Source organism: Tupaia chinensis, unplaced genomic scaffold (genome assembly GCF_000334495.1).
Source record: "Tupaia chinensis unplaced genomic scaffold, TupChi_1.0 Scaffold000206_1, whole genome shotgun sequence".
Taxonomy (NCBI): Eukaryota; Metazoa; Chordata; class Mammalia; order Scandentia; family Tupaiidae; genus Tupaia; species Tupaia belangeri.
The window spans coordinates 2,427,279-2,445,923 of record NW_006159681.1 but is presented as its reverse complement, the minus strand read 5'-3'; the positions used below and the strand labels follow the sequence as shown (position 1 = coordinate 2,445,923).

General features: G+C 36.9%; 1 protein-coding gene and 1 non-coding gene across 2 annotated transcripts in view; one reads left to right on the top strand and one right to left on the bottom strand.

Moving 5' to 3' along the window:
* Positions 1 to 5,778: 5,778 nt before the first annotated feature.
* Positions 5,779 to 18,645, bottom strand: part of DOK6 (docking protein 6) — a 293,919-nt gene continuing 281,052 nt past the window's right edge. The window contains exon 8 of the mRNA XM_006147231.1: positions 5,779 to 7,145. Coding sequence (XP_006147293.1) covers positions 7,006 to 7,145 — 140 coding nt within the window. The 3' untranslated portion in view covers positions 5,779 to 7,005. The remainder of the gene's footprint in view (positions 7,146 to 18,645) is intronic.
* On the top strand, positions 9,018 to 9,121 carry LOC114007601 (U6 spliceosomal RNA). The gene has a single exon (XR_003549199.1). It is a non-coding gene; the product is annotated as a U6 spliceosomal RNA (small nuclear RNA).

The following is an 18,645-nucleotide window of genomic DNA, read 5'->3' as shown; positions in this document are numbered from 1 at the left end:
GCCAGATCACATGTTTTCCAATAGAAACAAATTCATAATGGGTCATTTGTTTCTTAACAAAAGCCTAACATCCAAAGTTATTTTTATCAAAATGATTGGAAACATTATATTTAATCAACTACAAATGACATCTTTATAATGTACAGTATAAGACTTCACAAAGTAGGTATAAATTAAAGATTTACAGAAAATAAACATATACAACATAATTTAATATATTTTAGAAGTTGAAAGTAATAAAGATTTTGCAACATGGAGTAATTCTTTGTGGATCTACTGTCATTGGAATATACAGAATTGGGTCAAAAGCCAAATGTGTGTGTGTGTGTGTGTGTGTGTGTGTGCTAAGGTGGGGGTAGACAGGGCCTCTGCAGGTCCTGAGAGGTCTCCTGTAGTCTATAGTAAAGATGATACTGGAAGCTGACTGACCTGTTGGTGTTACTGTGCACCACCTGCTGCAGCTAAATCAATCCAGTGTCTTCTAGCTGGAAAGAGTCTTCCTACTCTGTCATGGGACTTCCCAAACATTTGGAGCTCCATTCTCCCCACTCCGTCCATTGAGTATATATTTTTGACAAGACAAGCGTTGCTCCTTGAACTGTATCATAGCCATATGGATCTGAATTTGATAAACTATGATTTCATATTAGCCTATTTTAGGTTGATTTTTACTTGGTATTTAAAATCAAGATACTACTATCCCTTTGTTCTTCATTTCACTGCATTTATGTCACTCTATCAAGTAGTTAACAACCTGGAACACCATCAAAACCTTCTCAAGATGCTTTCTTTGTGAGAAATCTTGTAGTGACTTTTTTCTTTTAATCCCAAAGGATCATCTCAGTCATTAAACTGGGGTTTTTAAATTTTGATACCTCTAAGTAAGTAACTTCTTTGGGGTTATGGATTTCTTGAGTGAATCAAAATAGCAACAAATTCCCAATATTAGCCCAACTGCAGGGTGAGAGTATACCCCTTGCTCAATTTGATGCACAATTCTGTGAACAGAAAGGGCCAGTGATTTGCTGTAAGTCTAAAATCATCCAAAAAGCAGGAAACAGATTGCAGAAGTTGATTGTATCAACTGCTAAACTTAGCTCAAAATAATGATTAAAAATTTTATATCCACTCATTCTTCTGACAACTAGGATGTGGAATACAGACTAGGGAAGCAGGCATAGAAGATAAGTTAAAATAAAAACATATTGGTTAAGCAGAAGTATAGACTAAGAAATATTTTTATTACAAATGTAGTTTTCCTCTCCTTCAAATATTTACAAATTGTCAAAATCTTCAAATAAGGGAAATGTGTCTGAAATTTACAAGTAAAAGGTGGTTTTTATATTACTGAGTAATTTAAACTTATTTCTTACTTATCTAAACTTCAGTTAATTTAAAATCATTGCCTAATGAAGTTTATAAGGGAAAACTTGATGTGTGAAGTATTTTAATGTGAAAAGAAAGGTCATTCTCCAAATTTCTGTTGACAATGGAAGCTTTTTGAAGTTCATATGAAAAAATATAGCCCTCATGTTATCAATTATCTAGTAAAATTGTGACAATGCCATAAATAATGTCATCATAAAGTGCTATGGCATGATAAAGACCCCCCAAATAATCGCAGTTACATTATTCATTAGTAGGACTATAAAACCACAAACCCTTGTAATTTTTTTTTCTTTTAGTTTAAGTATCACTTTAGGAAAACTAAGTTGGGATTTCATACAAGTGACTAAATGACAATATAAGTCATAAATACCAATCGGTCGTGACCTATGCCAAGTCTAATTACTTGCCTCCTAAAACCTCTCTATTGATCTAGCTGGTAATGAGTCCAGGCAGAGTAAGAACATCTGAAAAATATGAGAAAACACTTCGATATACAAGAGTTTCTTTTGAGGCCATGTGGCATGTCTCACTAAAGGAGCCAAGGAACCATTTCTGGATTTTTGGAGATGGACCTAGGTGAAACTATCGCTGGGTATTTCTTTGCCTTTTAAAAAAGTTACAACATCCACGGGGTTCAGTTTTCTCTTGAGAGAAAGATGAAGGGAGACCTTTATTCTACACGAACTTGAGGATTACTCCCAGAGCTAGCTAACATTCCACACATCTAGGAAATGTGCTCAGCATCTCATAATCCTACTTTCACAGGAGTCTATAAACTGTCTAATGCCTCCTCTTTTGAAATAATTATAATAGAAAATTCACATTCTCGAGTAAGAAAGTAAAGATTTGTGGCAGCTCCACAGAGAAAAAAGTGGGTAATCTTTCAAATATATGTGTAGAAAATACATGCATGAGATATTGGTCTTGGCTCAAATATTTAACCCCCAGTTAATCTAAATGAGAATGTATCTTTATGAAGTGCAAACGAGCTTGACCATACAAAAATGATTCTCATGTTATGGAAGATATATTTTACTGTTGGGATTCTGTTATACATTCTTGGTGTTAAAATATTTTTCTTACTAAACCGGAAGAAGCATGTCCTGAGGGTCATGTCCATCCTGTGGTATGGTCAAGACATGACCTAGCTTATGTCCTCCTTAGTTCTGTGCCCACTCAGCAGGAGGGCGCACGAGAAAAGCAGTCCAAGTCTGAGCTATGGTTGGAGTGTTAAGAAAGTAGGGTCCAAGTACCATCATTGAACCTCCACCACTTCATCTAAATTGAGGCTTTCCTGATTAGTGGCCACCCTCCCTCTCTACCTTCGCTGTGGCAAATTGTACTCCTTAAATTTCATAGGCTAGAAATGAACATGTATGGCATATCATATTTTTACAACTATGTGTACATGCCCAGTGGCAAATTTCACCTCTTTTGAGAAGGCTATCATAGGGATATTGCACAGTATACTTGATGATTGATAAAGTAATTTGAAACTGTAAGATACTGACAGATAAATTAATGAAAGTAGAGAAAAATCTGTAATTTTCACTCAGGAGTCTTTAGTATAATAATAATAAAAAAAATACCAAGTGTTAAAGACTTGAAGCTCAGTCCACTGAATGCCTATTGCCCATTTAGTGTGCTGTTTAATAGTCAAAACTGGATGACACTTTTAAAGAAGAATAGAATACCCTAGCTTATTTTTACTGTGGCACTAATTGTTGATTTTAGTAAATGGCTCACATAATCTAGGGAGTACTGCACTCATGCTATTTTACAAAGTTTTCTGAGCTATTGGCCAAAGAATGAAAGGTGACATCAATTTTTAAGATTTTTTTTATATCTACTATAAAGATACCAACATGCAATAGAAACTACCACTAACAGTGGTTATTTAACAGTAGTTACTTATCAGTCCACTGTACCTATATAGAAGGCTTAAGTGGTTGGCTGTTTTATAGGTGATGAATGATTTTTGAACTTAATTGTCCAACATATATAGAGATTTGTACAAGATTCTAGGAAATACACTCTAATTACTATTTGGTGAAAAGGTGAGGTTTACTTTGAATAAATGTTTCACTTTATTTCACATGCTCTATCAAACAGCATCTTCCTTAATATAGAAGTGAATATATATTTCTTGTTTTATTATATTCAAATTGTGGCAGTGGCCAGAACCTATTGATTTCTAACTATTTGCAACCTGCATAAGTAAATTAGTTCTGAGTGTTGATATTCAATAGGTAAGTGAAAGGTGTGTCTTCTCCCCACCCTCACCACCAGAATAGTAAACTATTGGATCAAGATTACTTTGGACTTCTGTGCATTTTAAATATGGTGTCATGTGTTCATCACATATACATTAATTAATGTTGTCAGAAGAAAAAATTGGGGACATAAAGAATAAATGCCTTCAGGTAATCTTTCCTTGAAATGTGTATATGTTCCTGGCTTTTTCCGCTGGCAGAAGAGCCTTCATTACTTCATGTTGGGTTCCTACAGTATTGGTCTCTTCCAACCTGATATGAAAGTATAGACCATCTTCATTCATCTGTACAACTCTGGGTGGAACCTCAACTGAGTCATTTTCAGAAGAAGCCAAAAGATGTCTTTGGTTCAGAGCAATCCCTCCCTCATGATGAAAAAGTCACATGTATGTTAAAGATATAATACAACCTCCAAAGGGAGGAACATGACTTGCAAAGTGTAGAGGCTTCTTCAGTGAAAAACCTACACACTCTAGTGAGCTGAACACATATCCAGGACTGTTCTAGCTGCTCCAGTGGAATTGGTTTTATGAAGTTCCAGGAGACTGATACAGTAACTTTCCATCTTTGGTTTTTGTAGATTTATCTGCTTGTCATTTTTATTACAATGCACACTGCCTAGTGTCAAGTATATGAGGTTAATATAAATCCTCCTATCTATTCATTTAGCAATTTTGATTTAGCTGCAATTGTAAGTATCCTTGGAGGAGTATGCTAGAATAAAGCTCCAAAAATATACCATGAGAAATTTGACAGCAGTGTTCTCATTGTGATGAGATTGGTCTACAGACTTGGGAAGTAAATTTCTCTCTCACCCACTCTTTTTGTGAGATCATTTTCAGAATAATCTCGCACAAATTTATGCATGATCTTTGGTCCCTCCTCAGTTATGTTCACAGATCATGATCAGAACTGAATGGTGTTCTCAAAGCCACTTCATGCAAGTCTTTATCTCCCACCAAATAAACCCAAGAGCAGACTCACCTAATTAGCAGAATCCCCTCTGGACTCGCTGTCTGTGCTTCTGGCACATGATTAAAGCTGAGACGGGAACCAGGACCCCCAAGGGTCTTTCCCCTTAAGTCCCGTGTAGAAACTTGTAGTGTCTAAGCAACAGCTCGACTGTGGAGCCAGTGAGGCTGCTCTGAAAGGCCCCACCAGGAACTGTGCTCAAATGGTCTCAGCTGGGAGTTGCTCTGCTGCATTAGACTAAGGGCATTTCAAAAGCAAATGCCATGTGCTAAAGAAATTCAGAGGTACTTAATCCTGAAAGCTAGGACTTCAGGGAAGGCTGTATCTCATAAGGAACCAGTCATCTGCTCCTCTGCCGTGTCAGCAAAATTCACAGTGCAGAGGGTTTGGGTAATTTCTTTTTATCCCTGAAAGCTTAGGATAATTATTTTTCACAGCCACATTAACTCTTATGATTAGCATCTTGATGGGGTTTTCATACCTATCTGTGTGATTTGGGGAGTCTAGGTAGTTGCTATAAAGTGCACATTTATCAACGGGGGACTTGGAACCATTTTTATTCAGTAGTAATTCACTGAGATTAATTGTCAATCTGCACTCATGCTATGGATAGAGATGAAAAACAATCTTACCAGAGATCAGCAAAGAAGGTACCCTTCCAACAGACTAACTTCAATAATTAAAAAAGTTTGCTATTAAACAAAAAATCAAGTTTTTATCCTGCATGACCTGGGCTCACATTTCTATAAAGTCACCCTGGCATGTTTGAGAGCACATAGCATGAGATAATTCACGCAGAATAATTTTTATTTTTATTTGACTAGACCCCCAAATTAAGGGCAAACATATACATCTATGTTTATCCAAATTAGCAAACTTCTTCAGTTCACATGGAAATCACTTCCCTTTAAAAATTATTGGATTCCCAGAAATTCCATGTTCGGTAAGAGAAAAATAATGCCCAGCAAATTTCGGTTATGGGGTAAATGATGAGCCCTGATGGCTCTCTGAAAATGGTATCTATGAAAAGTTAAGTATTATATCTACAAACCTGTATCCATTTATTCTCATGGAGACTGAAAACTGGCTGAGGTTTTTTTTTTTTTTTCTTTTTTCTTAAATTGTTTTTCAATTCCATGTTCGGTAAGAGAAAAATAATGCCCAGCAAATTTCGGTTATGGGGTAAATGATGAGCCCTGATGGCTCTCTGAAAATGGTATCTATGAAAAGTTAAGTATTATATCTACAAACCTGTATCCATTTATTCTCATGGAGACTGAAAACTGGCTGAGGTTTTTTTTTTTTTTTCTTTTTTCTTAAATTGTTTTTCATTTAGAGTCTCTCTTTCTCTTTTTTACCCTCATGGTTCAATGGAAGGTGATCAGTGATCACAGCAACTCTTCCTCACATACCTCAATGAATGGCCAAAAGGAGAAGCATTGACAACAATTCAGGGACACTAACTAGAAAGACAGCATGACAATGTGACATAGGACAGCCAACTGGTGTTTTAGCTTCCAAAGTGTTCCCCTTCGTGTGTTCATTTGTACTTGTCATGGGAGGAGACTGGACTACATAAATATGTTTGCTAATAAGAAGCCTCTTTTTTTTTTTTCCTTAAACAACACTACTTAAAAAATACTACTTAACATAACAATCTTAATTTCAATGCACCAAATTACAGTTTTCAACAATTTAAGTGAGCATATCCTGTCACTCTCTGCACACATTTGATATATACTGGTTATATATAGATGGATATAACGATATCCGTATCTATACTTGTCTACGCACACACACGCACACACACGCACACACGTAGGAGAGCTACAGGGCCCTGCATAATAGTGTGATCTAAATCTCATGTTCTCTTAATTGTCACTGGGCTTATGTCTATGGAGAGGTATGATGTCATTGTAGAACTTTGTCCCTGTCAAAATACTCAGAGCAACAGAGTTGTGGTGGGTCACCATTGTGTTCAAGGATAGACCCTACGCTCAGAGAGGAGGACTGAGCGTGAGGGCGGGTTGGTGTCCACCACATTGTACGGCCCAGTGTGGCAACTTCTCCTGGAACCATGGCTTCTGACACTGTTAAACCCAAATAATTATATTTTTCTAAATAACTGTTCAGACTATTTGGATTCTATTTTGGTAAAACATAGATTCCCCCAAAGAAATTCAATAAATAAAGGACTTAGCCACTGAATCAAAGAAGCAGAACTCCAGTTTATAACCTTCCGATGGGACTGGGGCTAGACCCGACCTTTTTCAATTTGTACTGCAATTGTCTTCCAGGAGGCAGGGGTGCAATTGACCCCATGGGCGGGTCCAGGACGATTGTGTCTCTGATCAGACTGGCTCTCTGTGTGTCACTGAATGAGGCTGGAGCTGTAGCTGAACCCATAGCTACTGGACCGTGACAATGGCTGCTGAGCCTCCTCACTCTGTCCCGGGGCATAGCTGGGAAATGTCTGTGCACGGGACATCTTCGATGAGCCAAATCCATGACCTGGAGGGGAAGAAAGAGAAGCTAGAGTAAATAACAAGATCAAGAGAGCAAAAAGACATTTTTAAAAACAAATAATGGTCAAAGCAGAAGTCTTCAAAGCCGCAACTTTGGTGTCTCTGTCCTTGATGTGCTATAAGTGTTGTATTTAAAGCTCAATATTGTTCCTAAATGGATCTTGTTAAAAATTCTGAATGCTGGAGACCAGCAGCTGGTGTGATGGTTATGTTGCTGGATTCTCATGTAGTGGACCATGGTTTGAGTCCTGGACTTGGCAGCTTAAACTCACACTGAGCACACGTGCATGTGTGCCCAACATCCAGAGAAGAGAGTGGAGAAGAAGAGATTGTGGCATAGCCAACCCCCTCGGAAGGGGGGCGGGGTTCTCTGGTGAGTGCACATAACCTATAGCAAAAATTTCTCAAAAACAAAATTTCTGAATGCTGGAGGCCAACTGGTGGTACTATAGCTAAGGCAAGTGGATCCCACATGGCCAAATGTACCATTTGAGTACTGAACCTGACAGTCCAAAAACAACACAGGGTGAAAGTGCACACATGCCCAAAATCCAGAGAGGAGAATGGAGAAGAAAGGACTGTGGCATGGCCATCTGTCTTTAAGAGTAAATTTTCACTTTCCTTTTTTCTCTCTTCCTTTCTCTCTCCAGTGAACATATATACTCTATGGCAAAACTTAAAAAAAAAAAAATCACAAAAGCCTCCTGCCCTGCTTAGAATGTGGGAAGAAAGACAGTCTCATCCTTCAAGACCACCACCTTGGTTCCTGTAGTGGCAGAGGTAGAAGCTAGGAGGGGACACTTTTTTTGTGCTGATGCCCTTCTACCCTCCACCTAACCAGGTGGTAAACATCAGCTAACAACTTACATTCTAGCTTCTCAGTTCAGCCCCTAGCCACATAAGGACCCAAGAGGTTTAGGTAAATTGAAGTCAAACAACTGAATAGAATGAGACTTTGGGGGAATTATCACCCCAGCAGAAAAAGAGAGAAACTCCCCTCTGTAAATCTGAAACCAAAATTCCCACTGTGGATACCACATTGCCACACAGTAGAAGAGGGAAACTGGAAAAGAGCTAATTCATACCCTAGGGAAGCACATGATAACACAGATACATAACCACACTCCAAAGAGGTATCAGAGGTGAGTATATAACCAGATGACTAAAAATTACAGCAGGGGCTTAAGAAATACAGAAAAAAAGGAAATACTTCTTCCCCCCAAAAGTTACACCAATAATAGATAAAATGCATGAGATGACAGAAATGTCAGAAAAAATGGTTCAGAATATGTGTCATAACTAAGCTCGATGAGATGCAAGAAAGAATAGAAAACTGATTCCAGGAGATGAGACAATTTTTCTATGATTTGAAGGAAGAATGCCATAAAAAGTAGACATCCTGAAAAAGAATCAAACAGAACTTCTGGAAATAAAGAATACAGGTACTTAAATCCTCCCTTGAAAATATTAACAGCAAATTAGACCAGGCAGAAGAAAGAATCTATAACATTGAAGATAAACATCTAGACATAGTTGAAGCAACAAAGAATAGAAACGAATGAGCATCTACAAATTTAAAAGTATGGAAACAATACCCAGCATCTGCTCTGACCATAATGAAATTAAACTTGAAATCAAGCACAGAAGAACACTCAAGAAGACACAAAAACATGAAAATTAAACAATCTACTTCTGAATTACTCTCAAACTACAGTTAAGACTGAAATCAAAGGATTCATTCAAGTAGGTGAACATACCACTCTCCATAACCTTTGGGACACAATTAAAGCATTCATAAACTGTCCTTATTTGCAGATTATATAATTATATACATAGAAAATATTAAAGAATCTATGAAGTGCTTCAGCAGCACATATACTAAAATTAGAACGATACAGAGAAGATTAGCATGGCCCCTGCTCCAAGGATGACATGCAAATTCATGAAGAGTTCCATATTTAAAACAAACAAACAAACAAAAGACTCTATGAAAAAAAACTCCTAGACGTTATAAATGAATTCAGTAAAGTAGCAGGATACAAAATAAATATACAAAAATCTACAGAATTTTTATACACCAACAATGAACAAACTGAGACAGAATTGAAGAAACCAATCCCCTTTGTATTAGTCACAAAATAAATATCTTGAAATAAACCTAACCAAAAAGGTGAAAGGCTTCTACAAGGAAAACTATAAAACATTGAATGAATAATACAAAAAAATATATACTCTCTGTTCTTGGATTGGAAAAATCAATATAATCAAAACATCAATTCTACCCAATTAATTTACATATTTGATGTCATTCTGATCAAATTGCCTGTGACATTCTTCACATAAATAGAATAAGCAATCATAATATTTCTCTGGAACCATAAATATCCCATATCACTAAGGCAATATTATGTAAAAAGAATAAAGTAGGAGGCATCTCACTATTCAACTTCAAAATATAGTATAATGTGGTGATAACTGAAACAGCTCAGTAGTGGCACAAAAGGAGACACATAGACCAATGAAACAGAATGAAGAATTCAGAAATAAACCCTAAATCATACAGCCAACTGATTTTAACAAAAGATACAAGATAATGCGGTAGAGAAGGAGTCTTTTTTTAAGGACATGGTGCTGTAAGAACTGCATATACATCTGCAGAAAATGAAAATGAACCCTTACCTCCTACCATTAATAATAAATCAACTCAAAATGGATCAAAGACATAATTATAAAGCCTTAAACTATAAAGCAGCTTGTTGAAAACTTAGGGGACTCTCTGGAAGACATGGAAGTATGCAAAGATTTCTTAAATAAAATAAGTCCCCTAAAGCACAGGCGATAATCCCAGAAATAGACAATATCAAGCTAAAAAGCTTCTTCACTGCAAAGGAAACAATTTGAGAGAAAAGACAATTCTTGGAATGAGAGAAAATATTTGCAAATAATTCCTCAAACAAGAGATTGCTAACCAGAATATATGGAAAACTAGAGTAGCTCACCTATAAAAAATGAATAATCCAATTAAAAAATGAGCAAGTAAACTGAATAGACAACTCTCCAAGGTAGACTTATGAATGGCTAAAACACATATGAAAAAATGCTCAATCTCTTGTCATAAGGGCAATGCAAATTAAAACCACACACAAGACATCATTTAACCCCAGTTAGAATGGCTAGAATCAATAATGAAAGAGAGAGAGAGAGAGAGAGAGAGAGAGAACACGAATGAACAAGTGTGGGTAAGGCCTTTGGTGGGAATGTAAGTTATTTCAACCTCTGTGGTAAACAATATGGAGGCACCTGAAAAACCTGCGAATAGAACTTTAATATAACTCAGTTATCACATTCCTTGATATTTACTCAAAGGATAGGAAAACAGTATGAAAGACACTTGCTCATCAATGTTTATTGCAGCATTATTCATAATTGCTAAAACATGAATCAAACTTAAAGTCCAAAAACTGGTGATTGGATTGAAAAAATGTGTCAGATATATTACAGAATATTATTCAGTCATAAGATACAATGAGACTCTATTGATTGATTCAAAGTGAATGAATAAGGGTCAGCAGATGGTGTAGCATTCACATAGTTGGACTCCCACATGGTCAAATCAGGTACGAATCTCAGAACCTGTGGCTTGAAAAATCATGCTAGGCACATGTGTGTATGTGCTTAGGAATCCAAGAGGAGAATGGATTGCAGAATGTCTGTACTGCAGGGGAAACTTTTCACATTTCTTCTGTCTCTTTCTCTCTCTATGGTGAGCACATACAACCTAGGGTAAAAACCTCTTAAATACCAAAACGAAATAAAACAAGACAAAGAAAAAAAAACAAAGTGGATGAATATAGAGGACTTAATGTTAAGTGAAGTGAGCCAGACTTTGAAAGATACACACTGGAGGCCAGAGAGCTATGAAAATTTTCTAGGGCTCTCATATTTCTACTCCCTTTCAACCTGTAGAAAAAAAAACAGTAAAGATTCTTTTCAAAAAATGCTGCTTTTGATGGAGAGTATGTAAGTTGCCTTTTCCCCCCTTTATCCTCACTTTCAGTATACAAAAACCAATTACACACGTTCTTAAGATCTCTGTGAATAGGAAAATTACACCTTATCCTAATCAATTATCAGCAATTTCCAAGAAAAAGCTTTTACTGTGATAGAATTAGAGATCCTGGTTTATCCTAGTGCTCTGTGAGTCACTATAACCAAATCTCTCATGATATGGCTCATCAATACAATAAACTTTCATAGTCGCTAAAATAGCCTAAAAATTGAATATCATATGAAATATATTTGAAGAAAATTCTGTCTATACTTTAGTTGTTCATTTGTCCTCTGCGATGAGAAATTATCTAATGCAGACCCAAACAGAAGTGATTACTGAAACCTGCCCAAATGTTAACTGTGCAGTGATGAAGAAACATATTGAGGCTTCAGATGAACTTTTTGGTTGTTTCCAATCCCTTTTTAACCATTTACATTCTTTATACTTGAAAATGTTTTGTACCTAATGGATGAGTTTAGCCAGGAGAGAAGAAAAGTATGAATTTCAGAGTTTGTATTTTACCCAAAGAAGAGATGTGTTCTGTTTGATTTGTATTTCATCTGATCTGTAGGGCCAGGTATCTAGGAAGACAATCTTTTAACACAAAAACATCAAACATCTCATTGTCAGACCTTCCAGTGACCCTGTCTTTTGCAATGGCAAATGCTTAATATGGAATCATTGTCAGATATGTTGTACAACTTGGAAAACACCCTTGCAATGTTAGCAGCTTGTGATATAGGAAAGAAACCCAGAGGAATTGGGTAACAAAAGACTAATTAAAACTGATAGAATCACTTAAATGTTAAAAAAATCACAAGAGAAAAATCTTACTTTTTGTATATATAAATCAATTTAGATTCTTTATATGTATGATTCTCTGGTTTAAGAGAGAGAAAGCACCAGATTCCTCACCAGCAGATCAGAGAGCAGTGAGAGAAGGCGGGAGGATTTTTTTCTTCCCCACTCCTATGGTTCCGCCAGTGCCAGCCCTTCTAAGCTTCTGGGACTTTCTTTCCCTGAAGTTGCTATTAACTTTCTCCCTTTCCTCTCTCCCAGGGTTGGGTAACCCCATTTTCTCTCTTTGGCCTTCCAGGCCTGAGAATGGTGATGCTTCTGGTTGTGCATGCCCTTCTCAGTTCCTTAATGGGTTCCTAAACTTTGTCTGCAGCTCTTTAAATAGGCTTTTCATTAAATCCTATTAAAAATTTCAGGAAAGTGTGTCTTCTCTATCTTGTAGGATCCTGATGACATAATGAAGCAACAATGAAGCAGGGAGATAGGCAGAGGAAGGGAAAAGTTAAAGAGTTAGAGGACTCGTTAGGGGAGAGGTTAGTGAGAAGAGCTAGGTAGGGAATAGCTAAAGAGAGAATAGGGAAGAGTTTAAGAGTGTAGCTCGAAGTCAGGGTAAAGGGTAGACATCAACAGGGCAAACTCTGGCACCATAACACTAGGTATATATGCTGCCTCTGCTACTTACTAGCTTGTAACCAATCTCGAAGGTTTCCTTTGTCTCTGGCTTTCTCAGTTTCCTCGCCTGCAAGTTATCAATGATAATAATGGTACTTAGCTTCCATGGCTGTTTTGAGTATGAAAACAATGAGTAATATGTTGAGTTCACCCATGCCAAGTGCTGTCACCCTAGTAGGAAGATGAGATGTCCTATCACAGCAGACTCCAAGCAAGATCCTTAACCGAGGCAGGTGTAAAGTCCTCCCCAAGGGGATGGAATTTTGGCTTGATGTTTGTATTAGAGTTCTGATACACTAATCTGATATGGGAAAAAGTCTGACATTTTTAATAATTTCATTTTATTTTACCTAGATAATAATCCATAGTTCCCATAAGTGGGTATACTGGCATTTATCAGCATGATGTAGTCTAATAAAAAAGACCATGTTCCCAGTCTTGCTTTAATACTGTTATTTTAAAAAAGACCAAGACTAGTGTATAACTTTCATTAGCATTACTTCTGGGCTGAAAGATAAGGCTTAAATAGAGAATTCAAAGACTTTGGTTATGAATGCAGTTTTTTTAAATTTTTTTATTCTAGAATCTTGGGTATATAAAGTCAATCACACTACTAATATTCACCAATCATCTACTGAAACATTTTGAGACTGTACAAAGGGGCAGCAACATGGTGGTACAGGTATAAACCATGATGGTCTGAGAGGCTGACCCACAAGAGAAGGTTCTAGGTTGATACCCAGAGACCTTCCCAAGTGCACTAGGTGAATGAGTGCCCAGGATCTGGAGCTAGGTGAGCCAGGCGACTGGGGAATTGCAGTGTCAAGACCTTGGTGAGAGTGCTGTCTCTCTCTCTTATTGGCTTCTGGAAGAAATAAATCAGCTTTAAAAAGCTCCACATGAAATACCATGTATGGAAGTTATGGTTCCCAACTTTACAGAGTTCACAAGCTACTTTGGAAAAGATAATCAGACAAGAACAGACAGCAATGAACACCAGATGAAGGGTCCACACAGTGGTGCTATGTGGGATCAGAGGAGGAAGCCAGAAGAGATTAGGAGAGCTGGGATGTAAAGCCATGCACGTCACTTAGCCAGTCACAGGTAACTCCTCCACAGGGTGGGCATACCCACCCACCACCAAGGACTGTTGAAATAGCCCTGAATCCGCCAAGCCTTGTTGAACCTCATTTTTCTGTGTAGGGAGAATATTTCCTAGAGTGTTTGGAGAATAAATGAAACAACATGGAAGACACTGGCATGCAATAAATGTTAGTTTTCTTTTTTCTTCCTACACCAAATGGACCTTTTCTTCAATGCTTACACTTCCTTTACTATCTCAATCCACTGTCCCCCACTAATGTTATTTCTCCTTCATTGGCGACATTGTATTCTTTCCCTCCTCTTCCAATAATTTCTAGTCTAATCTGGAATTAAATTATAAATATTCTTATTTCAACCATTTCTTTACCAGCAATTCACACATTGAGCTATTCAATGCTTATCACGAAATAACACACCCCAATCAGAACTATATACATGAGGTATGAAGGCTTTATAAATGCTTTTTGATTTTGGCAACAATGAATATGTAGACAAAAGAGAGGAATGATTAAACATGTTCTCAATGTTCATTTGAATTATGCCCTTAGGCACTGTTGAAACCAAAACAAAATACACATCCTTTTTGTGGCTTAAATTAAAAACTTGATGGGATAGGCCCGTTTATCCCACTGTTGAAGGTTTCTAGGTAAATGCTTCTTAAACTGTTTTCTAGATCACCCTCTGGAGAAGGGAAAGGTGAATACATACCTTTGGGACCCAGAGGATGCTACAATTTAAAAGCAACAAACTCGTTAATGGCTTTTAGCTTATTTTTAAAGTACTCTTGTATGCTGAATTTTATTGTGTATTCATGTCTGTTTTTATAGAAAAATAATATCTTCTACCCATTATTTAGGTAACACTGATCATCTGGGCAAAAACGCTTTATATTTACCTGGTAGTTTAAAGTATACTCTGAAATGACACTCACACCATTCCTACTATTGCCCCATGGAGTGTGTACCAGCCCCAGAAACATAGTCCCAATGTATAAATAAGGAAATATAAAGACATTTAAAACATTTGCTTTGTTCTAGAAAAATTATATGACACAAACACAGTACTAGGAACTTGAGAATATTGCATGGCAATAAATGCCAAACTACCCTAGACTCAAAGGGAAACTCCCCGCTGGATCTTAAGAAATAAACACTCATAATAAACAACAAGGGACACACGTGCAGCAGAAAATAACAGCCAATTTGGAATGTAAGACTGAAGACAGGTCATGCACAGAAGAACCAGGGAATGACAGCACAGTGTGAGCAGCTCTCCTTCTGAAGAACCAGCATGCCTTGTCACTGACAGAGTAATTGCTCCACATCGTTCAGCCAGCCTCTACTTTCAGTTCGTACTGAGGGTAGGCTTCATACATCGAGCGCTCCTCTGACCCTCACTTTCCTGCTGCCCTGTCACCTTTGCCCTGTCTCTCTCCTGAGACCCAGCTGCTGGTCCATCTGGGCCTCATGAACATCTCTTACCTCATGGAATTAGCTAGTGACCAGAGCCATTCTGGAGGCCCGCATCCCTCTCCCACATCAGCATTGCCAGATTAGAGGCACTAAATTAATGTACCAGCCCTGACAACTCTGCTATTCAGTATCCTGACCATTACCATCTCCACACAATTGTATATACTAACCAGACCCCTACCTTGGTGAAAGGAAGTCTGTAAGGATCTTAGAGGTGATGTATGTGCTCTTTGATCTATAACATATTTAATGTCAGCCTGTGCTCACAGGGATCAAACCATTCTCTAGGGGCTTCCCTAGTAACAACTAAACTCATGTCTTCCCTTGCTGGACCACAGGGAATGTTCTTTGGAAATCAGTAAACAGTATAGGCAAGTCCTCTTAGATTTGGGGCTTAACCTTATCAACACTAACTTTACTCTTGACATGTACACAAGAAGGAAATCAGAGGGATCCCAAGGCATAAAACTGGTGGCTCTTAGTTGGTAAGATGCAATGGGCTTTGTAAAGCCACTGAATAAATTTTTGTTATTAACTTGTTAGAATCTGGGAGAAATAAAAGGTTGTGGTCCCTTTAAATAATAGGAGTAAACAAAGAACAAAGCCAAAACAAATTAAAAAATGTTGCTTCATGAGGAAGGTTATTTATTTTTTTTCTCTAGGTCAATCTGTTCGAGAGAGAGAGAGAGAGAGAGAGAGAGAGAGAGAGAGAAATAAAGTGAGAAATCCCACCACCACCCTGGTGGGGGGATGACCATGCCACAATCCCTTCTTCTCCGTTCTTGTCTTAGGATTTGGGGCATGCATGCACATGCATCCTGCATGTTTTTTATGCCAACAGGTCTGGGACTTGAACCACGCAGCTGGACCTTGTGGGATCCACTGCTTTAACCACCATGCCACTTGCCGGCGCATGTGATGGTTAATTTTCTCTGTCAGCCTGACAATGATAAAGGATGCCTAAATGGCTAGTAAAACATTATTTCTGAGTATTCTGTGAGAGTGCTTCTGGAAGATACCAGCATTTGAACGAGTAGACTGAGTAAAGAGTGTCATCTTAAGCAATGCCGTGGGCACCACCTGATCCATTGAGATAGAACAAAAAGAGGACGGTGAGTTCTCTTTCTTTCATTGAACTGGAATGTCTAGCCCCTTCTGCCCTCAGATGTCAGAGCTCCTGGTTCTTGGGTCTTTAGATTCTGGGACCAATACCATTTCAGAATTCAGAATTGTGCCCTCCCAAAATATGTAACTTAAACTCCCACCCCTCAATGTGAGTATATTTGGAGATAGGATCTTTGAAGAGGCAATTAAGGCAAAATGAGGTCTTGTGGCTGACAGGAGTCATGGTGGTTAAGCGTGTTGAAGTCCCACATGGCTGACTGTTGTTCGAGTCCTGGACCTGCTGGCTTACTTTCTCACTTTCCCTCACACTCTCTCTTGTCTTGTCCTTCTCTGGTTAAATAAAAACAAAGTAAAATGAAAGAATTATTTTAAAAAAATTTTAAAAAAAGGTAAAATGAGGTTGTATGGGTGGGACTAACTCAGTGCAACCTGTGGGGAGTTTAAACAGAGGGATTATTATTTTCTTGGCCTCTGGAAGGTATCTGAACTTGGTTTTCAAAGTATATAATTTGGTTTAAGATTATATATGATGATTAAATATGACATGCAATTTTTCATTCTTTAAGTTATTGGAAAATTTTTTATTTAATGGTTTTGTTATGCCATTAGGTTTCTGATAGAAACTGTCAAGTTACATTGCATTGATTTACATTCCCACCTAAAGGGTATACAAGTACTTTCTTGGCTATAAATAGATCTGGACATTATTAGATTTTTTTTTTAAACTTCTTTTTCCTAGTTGAAGTATGAAAAATTGCATCTGATTGTTGTTTAGTTCATTTCCGTTTGCTACATAAGGTATTTAAATTTTTCATAGTCATACATGTCTTTAAGTTTTGGGGTTTTGTTTTTATATTGACAATAAGTCTTACGACAAAAATATTCAGATACTTTCTCTTACTTTATTTTTGTACTTAACAAATTTCTTCCATCTTTAATTCTTTAATTAATTGGTAATTTATGTTGGTTTATGTCCTATGTCAAAAATGCCCATATTGTATACTAACAAAATTACTATTATTACTTTGTTATTTTTTCCCTTTTATCATCTCTGTTCTCTCTCTCCTCCTTTATTACATTTTTTTCTGGGTCATCATTTATTTATATTCATAAGTGCTATAATAGAGGGAGCTTTGAAAGAAGGCTACTTGATTTGAATTTCAGGCCACCACTTACTAGGTGGGTAATAACCAGAAAATTCCTCAATTACTCTGTGTCTTTCTCAATTGTCTAATGATAATCATGCTATCTTCTACTAATAGAATCACATATTAAATGAGTTAATAATACTGATATAGTATAATGGTATATTACAATAGCATCAGTGTATTAGGAACAAGGATACGGCATGTGCATGCATATAAAGACACACATTCCTCATTAATTAAATTAATGTTTATGACAACCTGCTGCTGAGTGAGAAATAAAGTGTTTATATAGTGCCTTGCACTAGTGTTTTTAATGCAGCCTGTTTTGGTCCTGTCTGAAATTTTTAGGAACTTTTCTTTGCTCCTAGTGTTGAAGCTACCTGATGATGTGTCTCAGTGTATTTTTTTCAAAGACATAAGGAGCTTCTTTTCAATAAAAAAAAAGGTCTCTTATTCCTAGAACATATTTCTGAGTAATTATAATTTTCTGTTTATTATTTCAATTCCATTTTCTTTGTTCTCTCTTCTTCTCTTTTTCTGGACTCTTTATTATATATATGTTCAAGTGCTCTACTGACCTTGTAAGTTTCTTCTCTTCTCTATTTTTACTCTCTTTTTTTGTTGTTTTCCTTTATGGGAGATTTGTGATTTGCTTAACCTGACCTTCCAGACTTACAGGATTAAAAAAGATTCTATTACTATAATTTTAATTTGCAAAAGTTTCTCTTTCCTTTACTCCTCTTCTTTCTCTAATATACAAGCATACTCTGCATATATATTGCTATTAATAATGGGATATTCAGCCCTAAAATTATGGGCTTTTTTTCTTTATCTCCATTTATGGGCATTTAAAATGCCTTTATTTATATCCATAAAAGACAAATTTTTGAATGAGAAAACTGCATCTAATTTCATGTAGTGCTCAACCCATAATTACAAAAAGACTGCTGGGTAAACAAGAACGTTTAAGCACTGAAAGACATCAGATATAATGTTTTTAGAATACTTAGGTTTTCTTTGAAATCTAATCTAATTTCATCTAAACAGATTTACATTTTTCAATACCCATTTTGTAACTATCTATAATAAAAATAGTGCTATGTCTATTTTTCTGGT